The sequence below is a fragment of the Aethina tumida genome, chromosome 1 (assembly GCF_024364675.1).
Source record: "Aethina tumida isolate Nest 87 chromosome 1, icAetTumi1.1, whole genome shotgun sequence".
Classification (NCBI taxonomy): Eukaryota; Metazoa; Arthropoda; class Insecta; order Coleoptera; family Nitidulidae; genus Aethina; species Aethina tumida.
The window spans coordinates 46,521,134-46,546,601 of record NC_065435.1 but is presented as its reverse complement, the minus strand read 5'-3'; the positions used below and the strand labels follow the sequence as shown (position 1 = coordinate 46,546,601).

At 31.6% G+C, this 25,468-nt stretch overlaps 4 protein-coding genes across 6 annotated transcripts in view; all 4 read right to left on the bottom strand.

Moving 5' to 3' along the window:
• LOC109599424 (ETS-like protein pointed) overlaps positions 1-5,991 on the bottom strand; it is a 120,722-nt gene extending 114,731 nt beyond the window's left edge. The window contains exons 1-2 of the mRNA XM_020015418.2: positions 5,844-5,991; positions 1,502-1,621 (exon numbers count right to left, since the gene is read on the bottom strand). Of these exons, the coding sequence (XP_019870977.1) occupies positions 1,502-1,621 (120 nt within the window). The 5' untranslated portion in view covers positions 5,844-5,991. The remainder of the gene's footprint in view (positions 1-1,501; positions 1,622-5,843) is intronic.
• A 1,505-nt stretch (positions 5,992-7,496) lies between these two features.
• Positions 7,497-11,438, bottom strand: LOC109598715 (probable cleavage and polyadenylation specificity factor subunit 2). Of its 2 annotated transcripts, XM_049970829.1 has the most exons (9): positions 10,796-11,438; positions 10,489-10,734; positions 10,208-10,435; positions 9,966-10,149; positions 9,633-9,776; positions 9,197-9,582; positions 8,844-8,954; positions 8,366-8,788; positions 7,497-8,309 (listed from the first exon to the last, which is right to left on the bottom strand). In XM_049970829.1, the coding sequence occupies exons 1-9, from the start codon at positions 11,208-11,210 to the stop codon at positions 8,035-8,037; spliced, it is 2,412 nt and encodes an 803-aa protein (XP_049826786.1). In that variant the 5' UTR covers positions 11,211-11,438; the 3' UTR covers positions 7,497-8,034. The 2 variants fall into 2 exon arrangements, with proteins under 2 accessions (XP_049826786.1, XP_049826787.1); XM_049970830.1 differs by lacking the exon at positions 8,844-8,954 and having other exon boundaries at positions 9,311-9,582; positions 10,796-11,432.
• Positions 11,439-12,846: 1,408 nt separating this feature from the next.
• On the bottom strand, positions 12,847-13,820 carry LOC109599049 (28S ribosomal protein S11, mitochondrial). Its single transcript, XM_020014986.2, has 5 exons — positions 13,571-13,820; positions 13,386-13,516; positions 13,236-13,336; positions 13,046-13,111; positions 12,847-12,985 (listed from the first exon to the last, which is right to left on the bottom strand). The coding sequence occupies exons 1-5, from the start codon at positions 13,768-13,770 to the stop codon at positions 12,878-12,880; spliced, it is 606 nt and encodes a 201-aa protein (XP_019870545.2). The 5' UTR covers positions 13,771-13,820; the 3' UTR covers positions 12,847-12,877.
• A 1,348-nt stretch (positions 13,821-15,168) lies between these two features.
• Positions 15,169-25,468, bottom strand: part of LOC109598733 (serine protease inhibitor dipetalogastin) — a 35,898-nt gene continuing 25,598 nt past the window's right edge. The window contains exons 1-9 of one of the 2 annotated variants that reach the window (XM_049961413.1): positions 19,295-19,322; positions 17,498-17,629; positions 17,300-17,447; positions 17,079-17,240; positions 16,411-16,554; positions 16,187-16,351; positions 15,849-16,127; positions 15,615-15,791; positions 15,169-15,549 (exon numbers count right to left, since the gene is read on the bottom strand). In XM_049961413.1, coding sequence (XP_049817370.1) covers positions 15,315-15,549; positions 15,615-15,791; positions 15,849-16,127; positions 16,187-16,351; positions 16,411-16,554; positions 17,079-17,240; positions 17,300-17,447; positions 17,498-17,629; positions 19,295-19,307 — 1,455 coding nt within the window. In that variant the 5' untranslated portion in view covers positions 19,308-19,322 and the 3' untranslated portion in view covers positions 15,169-15,314. Of the gene's footprint in view, positions 15,550-15,614; positions 15,792-15,848; positions 16,128-16,186; positions 16,352-16,410; positions 16,555-17,078; positions 17,241-17,299; positions 17,448-17,497; positions 17,630-19,294; positions 19,323-25,468 lie in introns of those variants that run through there. The other variant, XM_020014651.2, reaches the window with a different exon arrangement.

Genomic DNA, 25,468 nt, shown 5'->3' with positions numbered 1-25,468 from the left:
GTTTTATGAATTTTAAAATTAGACTTACTATTGAAAATATTAAAAATCCATAATTTTAAATACTAAAATTGGTAAATAATTTCGTTACATTTAATAACTTTTAGTTATTACAATATATACATTATAATACATGTTAAAATAAATTAAAATACGTTATAAAACAATAATTAAAAGAGTATAAACTTTAATATTCAAATTGATTTAAAAATATTTTTAGATTTTAAGAAGAAACAATACAAATTAATTGTTAGCATCGTGAATTTGTTGTAAATTAAAAAATCGTTAAGTTTAAAATGAAAAAATCTAAAAAACATATTTAAATACTATAAAATTAAAATATATTCTATAATTAATTTAAATACATACAATACAATACAATTAAATATATTATCACCAAATTTATATTTTAAAATAACAGTGAAACATATTTAAAATTTAAATTATGTTAAAAACGATTAAATTATTTATAAAAAAACTATAAAAAGCGGGTTATTAATGAATTCTAAAAGCAAAAAGTAGGTTTGCCATACAAAAATAATAGATTGCAATTTTAAAAATTCAAATTGGTTAATAAAATATTATTAATATTTTAATATTAACTAAATTATTTTTTATGAAACTAAAAGAAATTTCAATATTGTTTTATTTTTAAGGAAAACAATCCAAATTAATTGTTAACGTCATATATTTGTTATAAATTGACAATTAATTAATTTTAAAATTAAAAAAGATCACGTTAAATATCAAATTATAATTTTATCACTTTTATTAAAAAAAATAATTTATTTATTTATAATTTTATTAAAAAAAAATTAATTTGAAATTAAAATATAATTTATGTAGTTCAAGTAATGAATTATAAAAACTGAAAAATGCATTTGACATTAAAATAAAAATAATTAAAAGAATATAATTTAAAATATTCAATTTGATTAATAAACTTGATTAAACTTTTAAATTAAAGAAATTTAAATATTTATGTGTTTTCAGAATATTATATTTAGAAAAAACAGTCCAAATTAGAAATCCATTTTTAAACTTGAAAAATAGTCAATTTTACTATTACAAAAATATATATTTAAATATAATATACACAGTCTGATAACAATTTTTACCTTTTGTATGTATAATTAAATAACAACTTTTAAACTAAAAAAAAAATAAATAAATTATATGTATTACCAAATTATTTTTTTATTTTTCAACAAAAATGTGTTTCAGTTATAAAATACTCATTTCAACTCGTAATTTTACTGTATATTTAGATATAGTTTAATTATTAAAAATAAATTATTATAAAAGTAAGATGTTTGGGTTTGTAAAATATCAATGACAATTAATTCTTCTTATTTAGGCAACTGGACATAGGTCCATTTTCGCTTATATTCCTATTGTTTTGTGCCAATTTAAAGCGAAGGAACCATTTAACATTGCAATTCGTTTTAAAAATGAATCATAAATATTTTTTAAAGATTCTTATGCTTAAAAAACGAAGACTTACCTGAGAGAATACGTGGGTGTTAAAAGTGACCTTTCGCTTCTGCGGCGCTTTGGAAGGTGGCGTTTCGTAAAAATTCTCCTCAATGAAGTCGAAGGAGTTGTCCAAAATATCCAGATCCATCTGAAAAATTAAAATTTACCAGTTAACATACATATTACTTAAATCATAACGTCGTAGTATCAAATTAGATTTTGTAGTTTACTATTGTTTAAATAAAATATACCGATTTTAGTCTAATCAGCAACCACACGATTAAATAACACGATACGTGTTACCAGTTTTTATTGAATATTTTTAACAGAGTCTGTTTATATGTCGATATAATATATATTTGCATTGTTTACAGAATCTATGACTGTATAGTACTGAATCCGAATTTAAACAAAGACACAAATCATTTTGGCACCGGACTCGCAGGAGTACGTGGACACTCGCAATAATACTACTTATTAATAATATTTATAAAATTAAAAAGAACTGAAGTTTGAAGTGCATTATGCACGCCAGCTAACAAAAGTATTTCTGCGTTGTAAAGCAAAGTAATTTGAAGCAAAGCACAAGTTTAATGTCGGTAAAACCGGCGAAAAAATAAAGAAGTCGAAGCGTCACAATTACTTTGCAATTTAGATTCCGCAGCGTCAGTTGGACATTTTTCTTTCGGACGCCGCGCAAATCTCGATGTTTATTTAGAGAAATTGAAAAAGACTTGCTCCGTTCTCAGAGAATGAGACGCTGACAGTAACCAGATCGGACGTATCTGACCTTGCCACTGCTCGTGCTCTTTTGCTTTATTTCTGCCACGATATTCGTCCCTCTAATCGTTTGCAGTCTTCAGTTCAGCTGTTCATCATACGTCAAGGATGATTTGTCTTTAATTCGTATGCAACGTGCCTCGCTATCCGCTTGCAAACCATTTTTGTGCAGCTAATGTGACTGCTGATTTGTTTAATTTTATCACTTTTTAATGTCGCTTAGTAAATTTGCAATCGAAGCATATAAAAGCTCAAGAAACAATTGTTTTTACCCATAATTTATTTGCACATCAAAAATTAATTCACGAAATAAGCTTGAATTATATATTTTTTTCTCTTATAAGACATCAAAAAAGACTCAAAAATTGAATCGTCACAAAATTTGATGGACAAATCTCCCGTTAAATTTTAAGACAGTTTTCTACATGATATTTTTTCCGCTACAATTTTTAGTTGACGAAGTTGTGCGGTCCTAACTGTGAATTTAATAAAACTGCACGACTCTAGTGTGGTACAGTGAGGTTACTTGATACTTATGGAATGGGCCCTCAGTGCAGTTGGGCGGGTATGAAATCTAAATGCAGTCAACAGGTGGCTGACAGACATCGTCATGTTCAATCCTCTTCGCCCCCTTAACCCCTCGACCATCCACCCTCACCGATTTCTTGTACCCCCGGCAGCTGGAAACGATATTTCAAAGATCAAGAGATAGACCGGTGTCCCAGTTATTCTGTCTTAAATCCGCACACAATTTTCCAATATTTTAATTATGATGTTGCAACCTGATTTGAATAAAAAGAAGTGCCCAGACTCAATTTTATTAAAATCAATAAATCACACAGACGAAATGAGATAAGTTATCTGCGAAACCGGAGGATAAAAATTTATAAATATTATGGGTAGGTAAAAGTTCTATTCAATAATACTTTGTAGCAATGATTTACCACCTTATTAGAGGGTTTAAAGGAAAGTTTCTAAATGATTCCTTGGCGCCCAACTTGTCTGTTCAAAATTGCAACGTTTATCCACGGCGTTTTCTATTTACGTGCTGAATTTCTAAAAATCTAAAAGCCGTTTTAATTCCCAATTATTTGATGAAGGTAAAATCCTACCTCACAAATTAAATTTTGGTTGTTGGACCTAATAACTGAAACAGGAAGTGCTTGTTCGTGATCTATTTCATTTGCTTTGCTACAACCCCATTATTTCACCCCTATCCTAATGTTGATAATTATTGTCACATATTAAGTTACAAGATAATTACAATAGATTAACCCTCATTATGTTAACACACTATACTGATTTATACAGGGTGGCAATTAAACTGGCCTCGTATTAAATTCACGCTACCCCTTTTTTAATTTTGTGGGTGGCATCGGTGATAACTAGCCACAGTAATTATTTAACCAACGTATTTTTATTCAATTAACGTAAAATGGTAATTTTATGAATGAACAACACATGTTTGTTCTAGTAAATTATCATAAAATAATTTTGCTGATAAAAGCGTTGTTCAAATTTTATAAAATAAACTGCACAATGTTTAAATGAAGCAATATTAATGATTAACAACTGAACTTAACTGATGTAACCATTTTCGTAACGAGGTTCCATATTTATAATATGTGTCCCCGATAGGTGAGCTATATTTTAAATTGAATAAAACATTTTGGCCAAATTAAATATTTTCAAACAAAGCGTTATCACAATTTTATTACATTATGTTTCCTGTTTAATGTAGTTATTATTTAAAATATGTAATGAGTTGATAGTGAAAATGTGCTTAAATTAATTACACAAATTCCTTCCACGTAATTATGGTAATTGAAAAAGTAAAAATAGTGATAAATATAATTCAATTAATTGAACAATACAATTTATGTAGGAAACTATAAATGTCTGTGACAGTTCCAAAATCTCAGATTATTTGCACAGTTGGTTGTTAGGTTTGTGATGTTCAAGTAATTACACAAAATTACTCAATTAGACATCAATTTATTGGAGTTTCCCATGATTAGATACAATTTTATATTAGATAAAAGTATTAGAGGTAAATGTGATTTAATAACAAAATAAATGGAAATTTTCCGAGGGAAAATTTGTCTAAGTTTACAGGGAGTTTCCCAGCTGAAATAACAAACTTAATTAATCGTTTTGGATTCTAATTATTTTAAATAATTGTAGTGAATATATATTTTTATTAAATATTTTATAAATATAATTTTAACGTTCCTCTGTTCCAAGAAATTAAAAATTTTTGGACAATAATTATTTATAACAATTAATTTTTATTATAACAAAAAATGAATTGTGAAAACTATACGTATAAACTTTAACATTTAATTTAATAAGCCAGATTTATAGTACACAGCTTGACACAGATATTTATATACAATACGATCTGTTGATATACTTAAGTATTTAAAATTAATTTGTAGAATTTTCACATAATTAGATATACCTTTAAATTACATAAAAATGTTAAAGGTAAATATGATTTAACATCGAGATAAATAGAGTTTTTCAGTGAACTTTGGCATATTTCCAGTTGAAATAATTGGAAAATCGCAATTATTCAAGTTGGATTATATTTGCCTGTTAAAAATATTGGTGAATCTTTTTCTTAATCTATTATTTTCACAAAATTTATACATGCACAAATCGATAAGGCGATGTAATACATATTTTGTAGTAAACTATTATTTTAATAATGAAAACATTCGAGAAAACTAAATATATATTTAGCTACATATAGTGTAACTAGTCTAATTACATTTATAATTGGACTTGGCACATTTTAATTTATAATCTTTATAGTCTTTCAAATTATATTTACTAATTCAGTATTTTTTATTATAATTTACATTACGTGAATGTGTGCTAAATACACCCCTGTATATTTCCTAAAACTGCCCATTATTCGAAAAGTGTCTGACTACCTACATTATCCCTAATATTAGGAAGAACCTTACACCCATATCTCGGTGCATTTAAGCACTTGCATTGGCAAACACTAAAAAACAGGTGGCCAATTACCGAGAGGGATGGAGCGCTCCAAAAAAAATTGTTTAATACAGCTACAAGGTAATATTTTGGTTTAACCTTTAACAGATTAATATTTTAATTGACATTGCTTCATCCATTTAGATCAATAGTATTTGGGAAAAAATTGGCGGCCACCCAAACAGTAGGTGCAACTTTAATCAAACAACAAAAATAAATCTAATTTGCTTGCGAGCCAGTAAACAATTTTACTCGTGTTAATTCATGTCGGATCTTTTTGCATAGCTCCGCACTGACAAACTCATATTCTTGAAAAATAGGTAAAACGAGCCTATCATATCAGGTATCAGAGTACAATAAACTTGTTTATCTTTCATAACCTCACAGCGCTAATGAAACACGTAAAGAACAAAAATCACAAACTCTTCAGTTGCTCGTCACTATCGTAGTACCAGACGGACTATTAGTTTTTTTTCTCTTCATGAAACCTCAAAATGTACAACTTCGTCCGGTTTGTTTTGGACATTGTAACATAAACATTTGAATGAAAACCGGGTCCAAAAGCGTCGGTATTCCGCGAAACTTACATCTGTGGTATTCCGATGGGTCAGTGCCGACCGTATTCGATATTTTCACTTAAAAAACACCAAAAATTCACGTAAAACCACACGAAAAACAACAGAACACACGTTCACCGCACTGACGGACCAACAAACTGTATACAATTAAAAAGAGACAGCCGATGGCTAAGTCACTTGCTCAGTTCGGAGATAACTGATGAATGAAACGGGAGAGGAGTGGGAATCCCGCCGTCACGATTGGTGCGGAGCACGCTGGATGGATAGTTTTGTATCACATTTTGAATTTGGCTCGGGAACGCGCCGTTTTGTTACAATTCGGTGAAAGTTTTATTCCGTGATGACAACGTATTGTTATTTTATTGAATTATGCGCACTTTAAGTTAAAAAAAAATGCGTTTGTCGTTTGTTTGTACTAAACCGTCCGCACCGGTTATCGTATGTGCTACAGGTAATCGGATTGTATACGGTTTTATTGTGGATGCATTTATGGATTACCTGATATATTATTTCGAAGGAGAATATAATAATAATATGGATATAAATTATTTGGTTATAGTATAGTAAAGTCACATTTGACGAATAAAATTTAGGGCCAGCTCAAATTTTTAAACTTTATTGTGAACTACCCACTTTTAAATCAAAGTGAAAAATTTATTAACTAAAAACACAAATATTTTTTAAATAAAAAATACATCACTTTTGTCATTATAATATATATTTAATCCCATATTAAATATAACATATGTGCATTTAATTATAATTCCTAAATATTATTTTACATTTATTACTTAATCAATTAAAAATTAATCGCGAATCATAAATTTCAAGCTCATTAATATTCATTACATAGCAGTAAAGGCTATAATAACTTAATTTAAATTATTTTAAACTAGGCAAGCTTGAATTTGAAATATATTTTCAATATTATTTTATTTTATATCAACTAAAATTTACTTTTTTATTTCTACTTAGCATAAAAAATAATAAAAGATGATCTGAATAATTCGATCAACAAAACTGATTGAATTTTTAATAATTTATTTACAGTCACTTTAGTAAAGAAATTATTTTTAAGTGAAATAAGCCTCTTTGATCCAAATATATTCTATAAGTAAATTAATTTTATCATAAACATAGTTAACAACGTGAAGCGTTCTCTGATGCGATCGCTCTACCGAATATAGTTCCATTGTGTTCGTTCTTGATATACGAGGGCCTGTCTGTATTATACGATTACTTTTACAAACGTAATTTAGCCTACGTCTCTGTCATATACATATTCTTTACTTAGTTTTTTGAATTTTTATCTCACAGATTACTTGCTTTTGCTAAGACCTTAAAAACAGATTTTATACAAGGAGTGTTCAAATTTTTCTTTTATGAAATGAATTAATTGTAATAATTCCCTGGTAAGAAATAGAATTAATAAAAATATTGGAGATATAAAAGATCAGTAATTTAAAATTTATGTATGTCCACTGACTTGCACAGTTCCAAATTTAACTGCTATTATACATTTATTCAATTATTTACTATATATTTAAGGATCAAGTCCTGTTTACATTCTTACAATCTTGTGTTATAATTTATTGCTGCGCAAAAATGTGGCAGCAATATTAACGTTAAACTTTTTAACAAGACATTTAATAAAATAAGTGATAAATTTAAAATGATTTTATTTAATATTTTTATACACATTTAATAAAATTACATAAATGAAAATTAATATGTAGGTATTTGTTGTAAATCGTATATTTCATAATACATAATGTGCTCATAACACTTTTTAAATTATAGTTTGTGTATTCTTTTTACAATATCAACAATTAGTCACCTATACAATTCATTGTGACAGTACATACATATAATTACTTTATCTCAAAAGAATACACAGACATGCAAAATATAATTTGATAACTATGTACATTAAGAAAATCATTTAATATGAGATAATGAATAAAATTATAATGTACAATGTCTCATTTAAACTACAATAGAACTTATTTTATAACAATATAATTAATGATTATTTAATATGTTTACATGAACCAAGAAAGGTTACGTAAATCAAAATTTATATACCATGATTATGTACCACAAGTAATAAATATCCTACCTATAAAAATGAACTATAAATTACAAAAAAATGGAATCTAGAATCACAATCCGCATAGAAAGGAAAACAGAAAATTTTGGACTATAGCATAGCATATTGTTCATACAACAAAGATCTGACTCTGTAATAATCTTCGGACACACAACCTTCAAGAAGGATTTTGGAATTTTCGACCCTCCTTATGGCGATTGTTGCATTGCTGCACCAAAGTACGCCACCCGAAAACTCGGAGTTTATGTTGTTCTTTGCCAGAATCATTTTGAAGTCCGACAATTTGAGTTCGTTAATAAAAACTGGGTCGTGAGTCTTTTCTGTGGAGCAAGGTGCCAAGGTGAATTCATCAAAATCGTCATCATCTAAAAAAAAAGTTACGTAAGCATACATCAGCAAACGATTTTCAGAAACTACCCACCATCTGAAAAACAATCGTCCACAATCATTCTTTGTTTATCCATCGTTCCTTCGCGGGCAATAAGCTGTCCATCGATCCAGGCGATATCGCCGTCTTTCGTTTTTATGAATTTCAGAGAATGCGACAGACGATCCATCAATCTCACTTGATAGATGTGCGTTTCGCTGGTAGCGTCAATTGCTTCGCCCTTTTCGGGCGTGAATATCTTGCCACTGACGCTGTCCTGACAATGTTTCTCGATGATTTTGCTGTTCTCTTCGGGACTACGCACCAGTATAATCCTTCTTGGTTTGAGTTGCGACAGAATTTTCACGAGAGACTCTCCGTCGGATCTTCCTTCGAAATCGATGTACTGCACTTGACAGTTTACCTGTACAGTGCGTTGTAACACTATGCATTTAGTTGGTACTTCCGGAATAAGACCTGGAAATGTACTATGTCAGTAACAGATATTGGTCTAAGTAGTTTTGATTCTCACGCGCTCGAGCGACTTTCACAAGACCAACACCAGGAATTATTTTAAAACAATAATGAACACGGCGGCGGCGGTATTTCCTCCGCACTTTTTTACGTTTTCTTATTCTTAATTCTAAAAAGAACCAAAAAGTTTGCTAAATTCGTACTGTTCTTAAATACATATTTTTTCATTTCCGTGCCTATTATAAAAAAAGAAACACAATATAGACCAATAAATTGAAACATGTCATTTAATGCAAAAATAACATAATTCAGGTTTTGTAAACCAATTAATGTTTATTTGGTCTAGTTTGTGTACAACAATTCTGGGAATAGGGCTAGGAAATGGGAATAGGGATAAATGGGTTTGCTTACTTTTAGGGTACAAAATCTGGATTAACGTTATTTTTACAAAGTAAAGAGTGACTGAGCTAAAAGACAAATATTTACATAAAACATGTATTATATTAAAAAGTTGTAAAAACTGACCTATTTCCTCCTCTTCCTTTTTAACTACAACATTTTCTTTATTGTCTTCACTATCAGTTACAACATCTGACAGTTTGTAATCCTCTGGTCTGATAATTTCTCCATACTCATCATATTTTATTTTGTCTTCTTTGAAGGGATACATAGGATATTGCTTCTTTGTTACTTTGAAGAAACCACCAGATACTTTACCTTCTTCTTTAATAACAATGTCATGGCGACCTTTAGATATGACACTCATTTCAATGTCATCATCAGAATCTGAGTCACCACTAAAATTCAAAGTGATTATTAACTGTTTTGATAGTAAATGTAGACATACTTGTCTTGTCTGAAATCTTTCATTTTCTTCTGGTACTCCTCCAGTTCGGCCCCTTCTAATCTTACTCTTTTTTCCACTGTCAAATCAATGGTCCTGTTTCCTCCATTATCAACTAGATCTCTAGCCAGTGTACCAGGGGAGGTTCTAAAATAATTAATTACATTTTTACATAATTATATATAAATGTTCTCACTCCATGTCTTTGCTCTTATTGATGTTACAAGATGACATTATGAAAAATTATGACAAAGATTCAATAGAGTCATAGATATAAAAAACATAGCATTGCATGTGACATTAATTACTGTCAGCAAACTTCTAAAAATTACATACCTAGATGTGATTATTACACTATTGTTTGGATTTGAACACCATTGTAAAAATAATTCCCTAGAAAATCCACTTTCCATGTCTGGTGAACTGGCTAACACAACTTTTGGACTTGAAACTTTACTTAATTCATGAAGACTATGACAAAGTTGTAAATGTTTAAACTGAAATGGATTATTTCTTGCACCTAAAATATTAGTATTGATATTTAGTTATTAATATGAATAATAAATATTGTTTCATACCTTCAAAATTTCTCATAAGTTTATCACTCATCCACTCAATTTGTGACTTGGCAAATTCAACCACATTATAACTTACATTGTTTAACAGTGCCAGTGAATATGATAGCAATCCAGATTCTTTATTTCGCCATAATTGGTCCAACATATGAGCCAATTCTAAAACGCGACCAGCAGTGTCTACTGAGATTAAGACATTACCATTGTTTCGTAAGGTTTGCAGGATGTTGGCTGAAAATAACACATTTAAACCCATATTCTACGAAGTTTAAAATTAAAATTACTCATTAGTTTTTCATCTCTAGTCCTCCTTCTTGCTTGTTGGTACCCAGCATTAAAGCCATCGGTAATTAAAAGGGATGGTCTCTGAAGTTTCTCCAACTCACAACCATTTAAATGCCTTTCTTTTTTGTGATTAAAATCGTTTGCATAAATAACGTCTTCCTCACCAACTTTTAGAATTTTCCAAATTGTGCCACCTATCATGTGTCCAGCTGGTAATGGTGTAATGGTCACTCCAAATCCCTTGCCTGGAAATAATATTTACATATATTATTTTATTGTCCACTAGTGTTTATAATTTATACATACCTTTAATTGATACACTCTGATTAAACTTTAATTGTATAATTTTTTCAAATGTAGCATCCACATCATCAAGCGAAAACACATTAAAATTCTTCATGTTGTGATGAGATTGGTACAAATCATACATAAACATTTGACCCATCTTATACACAGGTATTGTGGCATAAATAGGACAATTTAAGCCACATTTGCCAACAAGATAAGGCAGGGCCCCTAGATGAAACACATCTGGGAATGATATTAAAACTGCATCGATTACGTTGATATGTTTCTTAACTTCCTCAATAAAATCCATATTAAATTTTTCATCCCAGCCACAGTCTAGCAAGAGGGTCATTTCGTCGACTTCCAAAAGGTAACATGGTGGTGATTCGTCTCGGGCCCCCGAAAGGGCCGTAAACTTTACTATCGAGGTCATTTTGTGATTGGTATATTTTATACACCCGAATTATATACTCATGTTACTTTTCGTGCGCATTTTATTTAATGCACACATTATAAATGCGGTACGGACCACCAACGACTCCTTTTACTAACAATCATTTATTTGCAATGAGACTTTTTGTGATTGAGGTTAATAGCTTGTTGTTGAGCCGCATTGTACCTAGATAAAGTAGATTCCTAACTCCATACAACTGTGGATTTCTTAATACGAAGACTGTATTAATTTAAAAGTCTGCTTAAATAATTAAAAAAATTGTTTTAACATTTTTAATTAATTACATCATAGTTGGCCTTTGATAGGCCAAATGAAAATCTAATTTAGAGATAACTTTGCATCATTTAATATGTAATGAAACTAGTAAAAGTAGATTCCTAATTTAATACAGTTTTAATTTTTCGGTTGATACGAAGATGGTACAAATCTAATAGCATAAATAAACATATATTTTCAAACACATTTTAAATTGATTATATCATAATTGGCCCAGAGACAAAAGAGTCTTTTTCTACGAATTAGTTTATCATACGCCAGAGAAAAACCTGATGATAGTCTTAATTATTTACAGTTCATAACCACATATTTTAAATTACTAAAAATATTTTAAACGAAATGGGAAATGTGTATTAGCTGTATCGTCTTTTCATAACGAAGGTTGCACAATTTATCAAAAATTAAATAATATACAACATCTTCTTTAATATACAACAAAATAATGAACAAAATCTCTTACAACTAATTTTATATAAGATTAATTTACATACAACATATACTGCGTATAATAAACAACATTTCATTTCTTGTTAAATTTTTGTTTACAAAAACAAATTTTTTAATTTTGAACACGTTTTATTCGGTTCATTATTAATTTATTTGTTGTGTAGGTTCCAAAGAAGACTTTCTTGTGAAGGCAGCCTACGGACTGCAGCTGAATACGTAATTGTTTGTTCACAGATGAGTCTAGGCACACATTACATCATTAGGATTTGGTCAGTGTGGTGGGAAATATCATGAACAAAACATTGCTTCAACTGTTGCTTTGGAGGTGGCCCTGTAACAGTATGGGATGAAATTTTTTTACTCGTTTAATATGTCACAACAGTTGCTCATATTAAACGGGGAAACTACGAATGCTCCACAATCACGATTTGGTTATTCAATCAATTACTATTCCATTTGCTCAAGAATTTGGGTCAGATTTTGTTTTTGTAGATGACAACGCCTCACCTCATTATGTGACTTTGCACTCAAAATCACCAGTCTCAAAAGTTGGAGGGGCTTGGTAATGCTCTTAGAGAATAATGGCGAGTTATAAATCAAAAATCTATTCGTTCATTGATTTTGAGTATGTCGAGGATAGAGGAAGATGTTGGTAGAGCAAGGAAGGCCAACCAACTACTGATTGGAAAATTTGGTGATAATTGGTAATTAATTTTGTTTGATGTAAGCGGAATATTATATTGTTTATAAAACATATTTTGATAATATATTAATTGCAATATAATGTCATTGTTTTCTGATTTTTTGAATTAAAATTTTAAATTTGATCAGTTAAATCGACATATTTTGTAGTGCCTCAATAATTAGGGGACATGCACAATCAATAAACGAATTTGTATTAACAAATATTTATTACAGATTTTTTACAATTTCCTTTGCTTTCTTGGCCTTGGTGGATTCCATGATACTCTTGTGGCATCAGTAATGGAGATTATTTCTAAGCCTGACATTTGCAAACCTTTAATAGCAGACTGAAATAAATCAAATTTTAATAGTAGTTAACAACTCACAATATAAATAATTTATATTACCAATCTTCCAGGTCCAAGACCTCTCACAGTTACCCTTACTGTTTTTACACCTCTTTCTAGGGCTTTCTAAAAAAAATAATTTGTGTAATAACATTGTTTTTATACATGCATAAAATAATAATACATTTGTAGTTATATAATAATTTTAACCAATGTGTGATGATTTAAGAAAAATTTAAATGTTACATACTGTTCCTACTGTAATGGCAGTAGCTTGTGCAGCAATGTTTGTTCCTTTCCTAGTATTTTTAAAGCCCTCAACACCACATGACCTAATAATCTTTGGAACACCTGTGAATGAACAATTTAAATCTTAGTAATAAGTTATATTTGATTTTACCATTTGCATCTGTAAGTGATAGGATTGTGTTGTTTGGTGACACCCTTATGTGGAAAATGGGAATATCTTTAAATGGGACACCATTGAATAATCTGTTAGGTGTGTCTGCATCAGGGAACAATTGGAAATTCCTAAAATTCGAACAATTACATATTTGCATAGCACATAATTCGTTTTTTTGTTACTGGCTAATTAGAGAATCTACATCAATGGCTTTTTCTCCAGCAGTTCCTTCATCAGTTGATGGTAGAGACTTCAACATTTCCTTTCTGTTTGTGACTTCCCTTAATTTAGGGGCATTTGTAAATATTGTTCTTCCATTAGACAGTTGCGTTTCTAATATGTTTAAATTTCTAAATAGACTGCATAGATTATTTCTCAACATTTTTATTTGTTAGATGAGGTTAGGTGTTATGACAATATAGGTTATGTTTTACTATATGCAACCGTAAAATGTTCTGGATATGCAACCCAGATACTTCCACTGTACTATTTTTTGATGCAGTCACAACTTCCAAAAAATGAACATATTTAATTATAATTGTGAAATATATTAACGTTGTATTAATTTGTAACAAATTGTACATGTATTATTTCAAATTTTGTATTCATTTTTATTTATTTTTGTCCTACATTATAAATTCTATAATGGTGTTTAAGTATTACAATTCGGACTTTGATTATGTATTCAAAAATCACCAGCACTAACGGTACGTCGCAATCGTAAGTTGTTTTAGAAGTTTCAATGCATGCATCATTAGAAACGAATGAATTTCATCATAAAAAATTTGGCGTTTAACGATTGTTAATTCTTTTCTTGCACGCAACGCAAATACACCTTTTGGTTTGCCACGATAATTCTCGCTGGTTTACAATGAATTGAAGTTGGTAAATCTGATGGAACAGTACTTAATCTTTAGCCAGAGCTTCAAATTTTAGATATTAACTATCAAATTATCAGTGCAACTGTTTTGCATTGTATGTTCATGAAAAACTTGCTCAAACTCGAGTTTTTTTTAACTTCATTTATGTAGACTTCAAATGTTATAGGGGAAATTCTACCCTCTTCACCAATATATTTCTGATATTTCTCCAAATATCTATTTCTGATGTTATATTTTTCATTGTCCAATATTTTGCACCATAAACGTTATAATTCTGATCTAAGATGTAGCTAAACTGAGGTTTTTTTTTATTCCATTCCCAGAACTAGGATTTTTTATAGCATGTAGAACCTTGGCAAATTGATTATAGAGGTGATGTATTATTTTGTTGAATAAAAATTACGCAAACTAACAATTAAAATGTTATTTTTTAAGTCATATTCCTTATAAAGTTTAAATTTATCCGAAGGTTAATGTGAAGTAGAATTGTGACAAAAGAGCATAAAATAAAAATACATTGCACATTAAACAATAATTTATTCGTATTATAAATACACAAGTCGTTTAATATAATAACTTAACAATACAAAACACAGCTCATCTATTATAATAATTGATTAAATGAAATATGAGATGAAATTCTTAAAAATATCTAAAATAAATATGAAGTGGACTACTACTAGTTCAGCAGTTGGCACAAATTTAAATAGTTTGGAGGAGTGTAATAGAATAGTGTAATTACTTATTTTAAATTGACAAATACAATAATTTAGCACCTAGTATAGGCAAGAATACGTATTATTAGTATTAGTAACGAATTTGGTAATTTCAATTTTCTTGTCTACATCGAAAACGACACATTACTACTGTTCTAAATCAGTAAACATAACATAATAATATTTATAAACTGAACTATCCTTTACTCACAGATACTTATGAAATACATTTATGAAGCTTAGTATGTCGATAACTATACATATCACGCTCCAATTTTGCAATTACAATCCGAAACGAAGAGTAGTACTTAGATTGGACTATACTTTAATCAGTACAAATAATTTTTAGGTATGTCATTGATGGGTTCTGCACATGTGCCCATGTTTCTTTTGGTCACAAGTGATCTTGACCTGCAGTTCTCGATTTCCAAAAAGCAGGTGTTACTGTATGTCTTGTTGTCGGTACCGCAGACGGGATCGTAGTAAGTTGGACATATTTTAGAGCAGCCTCTGAACAGGAATCCAGCTATGCAGCGCTTCATCGGTACCACATAGATGTGTTTTCTAAACAAGTACATAAATAACGAATTAGTCATAGAGATATAATTGGATGGTGGCAATTTACATACCCACAATTATCTCTCTTCATTTCACACTCGCTTCTGTAGATTTTGTTGTCCGATCCGCATACGAAGTTTCTGTCGTTGGAGCATTTTTCGTTACATAACGCGGTGGTTCGGCAATGATGAGGTGGTACTTGTATTACAAGTTGTCCGCAAGTTTCTTTTTTTAGATGGCACGCTGATCTGTAAACATTTAATAGACGATTATTTGAGATCAACTCGACATAGTAAATGACGTACTTGTATACATTTCCATCTGATCCACATACGGGTTCGTCTTCGGTTTCATTACACTCTTCGGGACACGGCTCTTGTTCTTTCAGCGCGGTACAGTTACCGACATGGGCAAATTGAACGCCTTTGAAACATGTGGCCAAGTTAAGTTGGCAATTATTCGTGTAAGTCCTGGCGTCGGTGCCACAGACGGGATCGAAGTCGTTGTTACACTTGATCTTCAGACATTTGCTCAGTCTGTTCCTGCATTTCTCGAAGTCCACCCTGGTCACGCGGCGGTTGGAACTGAAACGACAAAGAATTTAACACATCCGAATGGCGTGTCGAAGCTACTGTGTGCTTACCCACAGTTCAGCAGTTTTAGTTCGCACTCGCTTTTGTAAATGTACCCGTCCGAACCGCAAGTAGGTTTTTCAATTTCGTTGGCACATCCTGATGGACATCCGGCACTGTGAGAGGTCCTTTCCTGGGACACGCAATACGCCATCGGCACTTCAAACACGTGTTTACTGAAAATACATGTAATTGAATAGTTTCGGTCAAAGCATCTGGGTCAGTGTTTACACACCCGCAGTTTTTGGACTTCATTCTGCAAACGTTGGTGTACAATTTGCCATCGGAGCCGCAGGCCGGTCTGGCGTTTCTCCAGCACGATTCCCTACAATGTCTTGTTGTCTGGCAATACTTTTTATTAGTTCTTACGACACCTTGCCTAAAATTCGATTTTATATTCTATTAAAATAACTGAGGCTATTAATACAACTAATATAGGAAGTTATGACATGGACAATTTTTATACTTTAAGTAGTTAATCTGCCTAATTAACCATGTTATTAGTAAGTATTGTTATTATTCTATTAAAGCTGTGTTCAACGAATAGTAATTATAATTTATACAACGTTGGCTCATTACAAAACACGCCGTTGATGTAAATTACATATAAATAATTGTCATACGTAGGTGTATTCAATAAATATTATCACTGGTGCCGCCGATTTTTTTAAAGGATGGAATGAAACGATATAAAAACAGTGAGAGATGAGATTTCAGAAATATTAATAGCAGAATTATTAAGGAGAAATTAGAAAATGCATAAAAGGTTGATTGGGAAGTGTACTCTTGTTACCGACTACACGCTAACCCCATTATCAAAGTTTTCTAATCTCGATACATGTGTTGGAATAGGTGTGAACAGTCGTGTACATTACATTCATTTGCATGTGTGAATCGACTTACCCGCAAGTCAGTAATTTCATCTGGCATGTATTTTTGTATACGTTTCCGTCGCTTCCACACACAGGTCCGTCTTGAGGGGCCTGCTTACAATCGACGGGACAGTTCTCGCGGTGAGCGCTGATGTTGTTGCATGGACCGAGATGCGACAATCCAATGTCTAATCTGTGTCGACGTAAATCACGTTTAGGAAGCGAATAATGTCGGGGATGACGATTAATTACCTGCATATCTCCACTTGTAGCATGCACCTATTGAGGTAGGTCCTTCCGTCTGTTCCGCAAACTGGGTCCTTCTCGCTGCCGCATTTGTGCTCGCACTTGGAGCCGCCGTGCCTCTTGCATAGTTTGGGGTCCGACGACAATGAGATGCCTGGACGGTTTGAATTAGCATTTCGACGTTAGATATTTTATAATTGTTACCTTTTCCGCAGGTCTTCTTCTTCAGTTCGCAAATGTTGGCGTAAATGATGCCGTCAGATCCGCAGACTGGGTCTCCGAAGCCGTGAGGGGTGCATATTCTGGGACATGAGGAATTCCTGACCGATGCAGTCTCTGCAACCAAGATGAAAATGGATGTGATTATCAATTTAATAACGTTTCCTGGTTCGTTCATTATCCGTACAAAAATAAATAAGCAGATACACAATGTAGTCGCATCCAGATAGATACATACATATTCGATATGGCTTTTGCACGTGAGCGGCGTGTTAGTAGTCAGTTACCGCTTCATTTATACTTGTAGAATTTAATTCTATAAAATAAATTCTAGTGCCAAGTTCATGGCATTGCGGAGAATCGCGTCAGAGGAGATTTAGCAGACACGTCTGTAGCATAACACGACGAAAGAAATTTATTTTAAATTTATACGCGATACTTTGTTAAAGCTCTATTTCAAAAGCAACGAGCCAAGCTTCGTATTAACTTATCATTTTTTCGCTTTAAATGGAACGCCATCTCTTCGGAAACGTGTACCAAATGTGACCAATTCCATTCTAAGTGTAGAAAAATGATGGCTCGATCCGTTACCGCTTTGGCACACACTGTTTTTGATTGAGAAGATTATCTCGCACTGTACATGGTCATGTCTCCGTTCTTTTTATCATGAAACTAGGATACGACGTACATTTGCCTATTAAACACATTTTTAATTCGTACTAGACCAGTTTGGCCAGTCTATTTGAATCTAGGAGGCACATTTCCTAAAATAAAACAATGCAAAAAAAGCGCCGTGCAGTCAGTATGTTTTTATATTCTCGTTGGACGCGGAGAACGTGCTGGTTGCAGTTAAGCCGGCAACTTTTTCCTCTTTTTCGTTTTCCTGCACGTTCATCCCGCTCAGTAGATCTGCTTTGAATCGGTGGCCAGATTTCACGGCAGATACCATTTCTACTTAGCACGCTTCCGTACATGGTGGTCGTGTTATCGTCTTTGCATTTTTGCTTGTCGTTTTTTTCCTCCTTTCCTTACTCAATGCAGTATTCTCGTGCACGTAATATATGGTAACAATATTCAGATATTTGGTAGATTGTGTTTAGATTTCAAGATACGGGTGGCTTTTTTCTGAGTTTATGGAGTGCTTTAATGCGATATTTAAGGATGAAACTTGCCCGAAGTGATCGTTTGTCACGGTCACATTACCTATTGTATTTTACATCCACTCGAAGAACATTGGAAGTGATCAAACTCAATACCAGGAAGTATCACTATTCTAAGCTGGTTTCTGCAATTTATTACGGACACCATTGTTGCGTATAAACCATCAAATGGTCCGGACTTAAACTAAAACACCTCATTAAATCAACCGTCGTTTATGCTTATGGTTGAGTTGCTCGAAATCATCCATAATAGAAATATCCTCATGTGACAATTTTCATTTTTATCACGACCGTCCCAAGACATTAAACTTTTTGCTCGAACCGCTTTGTCACACATCCACATTAAATTCGACAAATTGCGCCCGGCAACATTTTTAAATCGAATTCGGATTTCTCGCTCATTGAATGAGCAGCGCCGCGACTACAAAAAGCCTCGATGGTATTCATAAAAAAGTGCCTACCTGAATTTGCTATTAATGGTAACAATACACTGTGTATCTGCACAAACGATTTACAACGGTACTAAAAAAAAACTGTTTAGATCATTTAGATTTGCATGACGGCTTTACGGTTCAAATCGGCAGCTGATTAATTGTTAAAGTTAATGACTCTAATTACTGACCGTCGATAAACATAAACAGAAAATCAGTTAGCTAGGTTCTTAATTCATTATAATCAGTTAGCTCAAGTATTTCGATAGTAATCTGATTCTGTTTGAATTAATTACACCGCTAAAAATGTATCTAACAAGTCATCACTGATGACTTGTCAGATTGATATTGTCTGGGTAACAGACGACCGATAAACAACAATTTTGTTCTCGGTGTACTGCTTAGTTGGTGCGATGGTCAATGCTCTTTACGACCAACGCCAACAATTAAATCCTTATTAAACACAGTTTAGTGTACATATTGTTCCAATTTATTTTCATACGTGTACCAGCGTGGAGTCATAAGTCACATCAGATATATTAATATCGTGCATGTGCAACATTCACTGGATTACTTCCTAGGTTAAAGTTTAGGATTTAATTTATTTTATATAATTTCCTGTACAGCATAAATGAGTTAATAATAAATCTTGTGCGGGTAGATGCCGTGTAGGTGATATCCAATTAACCATCTCACGTTTCAAATTTCATTCAATGAGATGGGCACAGGCAATTTACTTCAGACAGTCCAGTCATCATCTACGTTTTCTAATTATTAGAAAAATTGTATCATGTTGCAATAGACTTTGCTCAACATTTCTGTGCTGTTGTCTACATGCAGTTGAAGAAAGTGTTGTTTTGTAAAATGAAGATCCTACCTACAAATCTACGTTTTCTAATTAATAGAAAAATTGTATCCTGTTGCGATAGACTTCACTCAACATTTCTGTTTTGTTGTCTACATGCAGTTGAAGAAAGTGTTGGTTTTGTAAAATGAAGATCCTACCTACAAATCTAGATTTGGTAAGAAGGGATTTACTACACAATGTCACTGTGCTTTTAGTTGTTGTTTAGGTTATGTTTATATGTATATTTTTACTTTCAATTATGTTAATAGTTTTATTACACTTTCACTATACCTTATGCATACTTAAGAACTACAGTAATATTTTACTCGCTTGAAATAAAAATTGTGATGATTCACTTTATTCTAAGACTATTTTGTAAACCGCCTTCCTTTAGATAATTAAAAAATATACTCTTCTCAAAAATTACTTAAATTTTTTACTATATATATTTGTATATATTGCTTATTATAATTATTTAATCATTGGTCGAAGTGATACTGTAAGAATAATTATAATTCAGCGTTACCAAGACCGTGAGAAACAAGAAGAGTTTACGGCTAAATAAGTCAATTGTTTCCCGTTTTATTAAAAAAACTAGAGAAACTGGCCAAGTGGTAGCTATGAAAAAAGTTGTTTGATTTCAAAAAATCAATAACTGGATAATACGATTGTCCAATAATCCAATCTTATTGTCAACTGAAATTGAAGCCAATCTAGAGAAAATGGGACTTGCTGAAATTAGTTCAAAGACTGTTTGAAGATGATTAGTGAACGCTTCTACTAAACATATGAAAATCCAATTTTGACTTAGGATCACATCCACTGGATCACAGAACAGTGGGAACAAGTAGTTTATTTTATAAACAAGTCATGGTTCTGCTTATGTTAAACATCCATCAGGAACAACACCATACAAAAAGTTTGTTATGTCCACAGTGAATCGTGGTTGCTGTTCAATTATGCTGTGAGGATGTTTCAATTAGTTAATTAAACAACAATTTGCTTTCACATATTGAAGAAATAGTGCTCTTTATATATGTGTTTTAACATGAAACAAACATCAAACATAATTCTAAAATTGTGACGAATTGGTTAAAAGACACCATTGATGTTTTGTCTCAGTCTTCAGGCATTAACCCTATAGAAAACGTTTTAACCAAATTCGACACTATCGAACAAAATCAGAGCGACTTTTTTTGTTTAAGTTTGCTTGTTTGTTTAAGAACTAAACATACATATATAAATTATATTGTTCATTGACGAAACATCTCACGTTAACGATGACATAAGAAAAAATAAAACCAGAAAAAGGAAGAAAGTAAATTAACAAAAAGTAAATCCAACGTAAATGGTAAATATTTTGTCTAATATTCTTTATTGGCTATAACATCCTCACATCTTTTTGGAATAGACGAGATTAGATTGGAAATTATTTCCTTGTTTATATTTTTCCAAACATTTTTGATTTGTTCAAAGAAATTTGCTTTATTTATTATGTAATTTGCTCAAATTTTCTTACCCACAATCTCCAACAAGTTTTCTATTAGACTCCCATGTTTAATAGTTCTTGTTAACATATTTTGGATAAAGTCCACCGTTTTTAAGGCGAAGAGCCATCACATCCGAAAACATAAAACTTTGATTCGTCAGAAAATAGTACTTTTTTCCAATCTCTTGGTGCCCAGTTCCGATGCCAATGAGCGAAAAGAAGTCTTGCTTCTCGATTCTTCTTTGAAAGACAGTTTTTTTTTGCTGGACGACTTCCTGGCAGCCCTGCCTTCACTAACCGACGCTGAATTGTCCTCGAACTAATTGATTTATCTCCAAAATCTCTTAAAATATGAGTTGCGGACATCCTGAACGTGACAAATGTGTGAGACATAAATGAACTAAGAGAAATAAAGTAACGGGCATAAATAAATGATTTATAATTTAGTTTTTAAACATTTTCTGAAATATTTTAGGCAGTCGTTTTAATTTTGTCCGATATTGTAAATATTTTTACAATTCACAACAATTCAAGAATGCTTGAACGAATATAGACTTGTCGTATATTCGCAAAATGGTCGAGTCTATGTCAGAGAACTGGACCAATTATAAAACATATTATACAAAGATAAATAACACAGATTTAATAATAAAAAAGTTGCTATAATTATATCAGAAAGATATATGTAACATGTTATAGAATAAGAATAGTACTTTTTATAACACTGTATAAAACAACAATACTTAATTAATATTATTCCAAATAAAAGAGTTATGGCTGAAAAGTTTAAAAAGTTGCTACAATAATGACCACTACCATACGTGAGGTTTTTTTATTGCTCGCAATTCCATCAGTGACTTTCTAAAGTGCACCGTCGAAACGCGATGGTAAAATCATTTTAAATAATTACCAATAAATCGAAACTTCAATTTATCTCATCTCCATCGTCTTGTAATTGTTACGAAAGCAGCCTTCATTTTCCGTTGGCCGCTAATTTTGCCTGACCTATTCACCTACTTCGGTGTAATCGTTTCTTCCGACGACCTTTCTTCATTGTGTTTCTGTGTTATGTTTATGGTGCTTCTTCGTTTGCTTTATCAATTTTGTTTTCTCTTGAGGTTAACCTTCCGACACACGAAACTAGTTTATTACCTACGCGTGTGGTTTTCTCCTAGACAAATTCATGTCGGAATATCATTCACTAATTGGTACCTATGTGGATGGATGACGTGAGATCGAAATTAAGTAATGGAATAAATTCCTATTTGTAGTTTACGGGATTTTTTTTGTTTAGTTAAAAGCACGAAGTAAATTATACTACATATTTTTATTGGATAACTGTGAATTTTTCCAACGAATATTGTGTGCGGTGCCTTCAAGTTTAGAATTTATAAAGTCTCAATTTGCGGTGGTTAAGCAAATATTTATTGATATTTAATAGACTAAATAACAATAGTTTAAGTTGGCGTGACTTAATGTAATGTAAATATAAACATGTTGTTAGAATTTAATAGGGTATTTGAATGAGAATATATAAGCGATACACTTATATACTAGAATTTAGATTGCATGCCTTATAGCTCATTTCCTAAACGGTAAAATCCCTGAACCGCGAATAACGTCCCTTCCCTGGTTAATAATAGTTGAATACGGCCATAATTAATTTAAGATAATTCCCGTTTTGTCGAGCAGAATGAATTTCCTTATTGTTATAAATACTATTTCGTGATTTGCAGTTAAAAATCTCTGTTGCATTCGCGCTAGGTTTTCAGTTATCCCGTCCGACCATTTAGTAGAGCAAACTAACTGTCCGCCAACATTAAAATCGTGGCGAGTCGGGTCGTTAAAACAATTAAATACTTTTAAAATTTGTAATGAGTTGTATAATTAGCCCGACCGTTTGCGGTAAAATTACACAATTACGAATCACCTGCATAAAACACAAAACAAAAGCGCCTCATGACTTCAAATTTGTCTCGACGTATCAGCCAAATGATATGTACGATCTACGGCGTCCACGCTCTGTGATTACACTTTTTGGCGAGCGGATGAACTAAATACTACGATCATTAGCGGATCACCATCATAATTCCTGGTTGCTAAATTTAAAAATTATCAACCGGTATTTTTTACCTACCATTTCTCCGAACACGGTAATATTTTGAACAAAAACAAAAGTGAAAAAAATATGTCTTGTTACAAAAGGCTAAACTTGATTTGTATGGTATGTCAACAAACAATTTCGCATATTCAAATGTCCCCATCAATTATACCCCGAAGTGTTTGAATGTCTGTTCACTGTACGTTATTGATAGCGAAGCGGGATTCTGGTGGCAAACGTGAGTTAATAAGGCAATTTATTTAAGTTAACGTGTGATTTATCAACAAAGACGATTGATTAGATGCCGAAAACAGCTGGAAATCTATTAAATCCACCTATGCGGCCTGCGGGATTATATACAACTCAAAAAGAAACGCGTTGGATCAAATAAAACTTTTGCTAAGTAAAACAAATAGATGTACGTATGAGAAATGATATTTAGTCGTTACTATCCAATATTTTATTTACTATCCAAGCAGACATTTTTTTAGACAATAAACATTTCAAATAATGTGTTTGCTTTAGTACGTAATAACTTGGAGATTACTTTGATAGGATGAATACTTACTAATACAGTCGTCTTTAGATCGAATTTGAAATTGATTTGGCAATAACTTCAAGAATGGACACCACTTGGGTAAAGTGTTTAATGCCATTACCGTCACAGAATTTTTAGAAATCTTCTAAAAGTCTTGTTGAAGTGACCAAAACATGGAATACTGACGTTAGAATTGAGGCCATGTCCAATTGTTTTAAAGTAATCACTTTTGATGAATATTCTAAATGGCAGTAAGGAAAATGAACGCTCAGAGGAAAATAGTCAAATAGAAGTTTTTCAAAAATATGCCATGTTTTTCACCTGGATGATAATATTGTAACACAATGGGGTTACATTTTGTAGGAAGAATTGCAGGAATTTCCAAAGAAATTGCTTACAAATTCATCATGTACTTTGCATTCATATTTAAACTGTATATAATAGAAAAATTATTAAAACATTTTAAAAATATATAAAACATATATTTTTAAAATGTAGTTTTAGTTTTAATCTTGATGATTCGAACTTTTCTCATGGTTCGAGTTATCCAGTTAGACCATATATTTAATCAATTAATTGACTTCTTAAATCTATATAAAGAAACTCATTATATATTATCAAATTTCAAATAACTTACCTTTTCTCATATGCATAAGTTCTTTTTTATATAAACTTGCCTTTCGTCCAGCTAATTATTGAAGTCAACGATAATTATGTTCTGCATAATTTGAATAAAACCGAGCCAGTTTAATCGGATTATAAAAAAGATTAACAGTTTGAACGCTATTAACAAGTTACACCATTATTTAATCTTGGCTAACATAATAATATCAAATTTGCATATAATTAATTAGAGAGGCTTGTTGAAGTGCAGCAACGAATCCTTCGGAGGTCTGAGTCAGCAGATAATTTCGCGAATACGGTTCAATAATTACTTCAAATTGAACGATGTGCACTGTTTAATGTGAGTGAATCGAAAGAAACTCATCTGCCAGTGATGCATTAAATGAAGACATTCAGGCAAAAAAAATGTAGCCACTTTTGGCACCTTATTTCAAGTTTGGTATGTATAAATTTTCAAAAATGTTTCGATAAATGTATCCGTAATAACTGTACAAAACAATAATAAACATTATTAAGACGTTAATTCAACGGACTGAGATAAATTAAGCAGAATACCGTAGCGAAATTTTTTCACCATCTTGAAGAGTGAGTGTAATGTATAAATTAATGGGGCCTGATAATTTAATATCATAAGTGTAAATTACCTCGTATGGTAATTTGTGTGCAGCAGCCGTCGTTATCTTGCGTATTTAATGTGTTTTTTGAGAACCACTTGAGGCCAGTTATTTAAATATCGTACAAATTATGCCGATAGATAGCTTCTTCT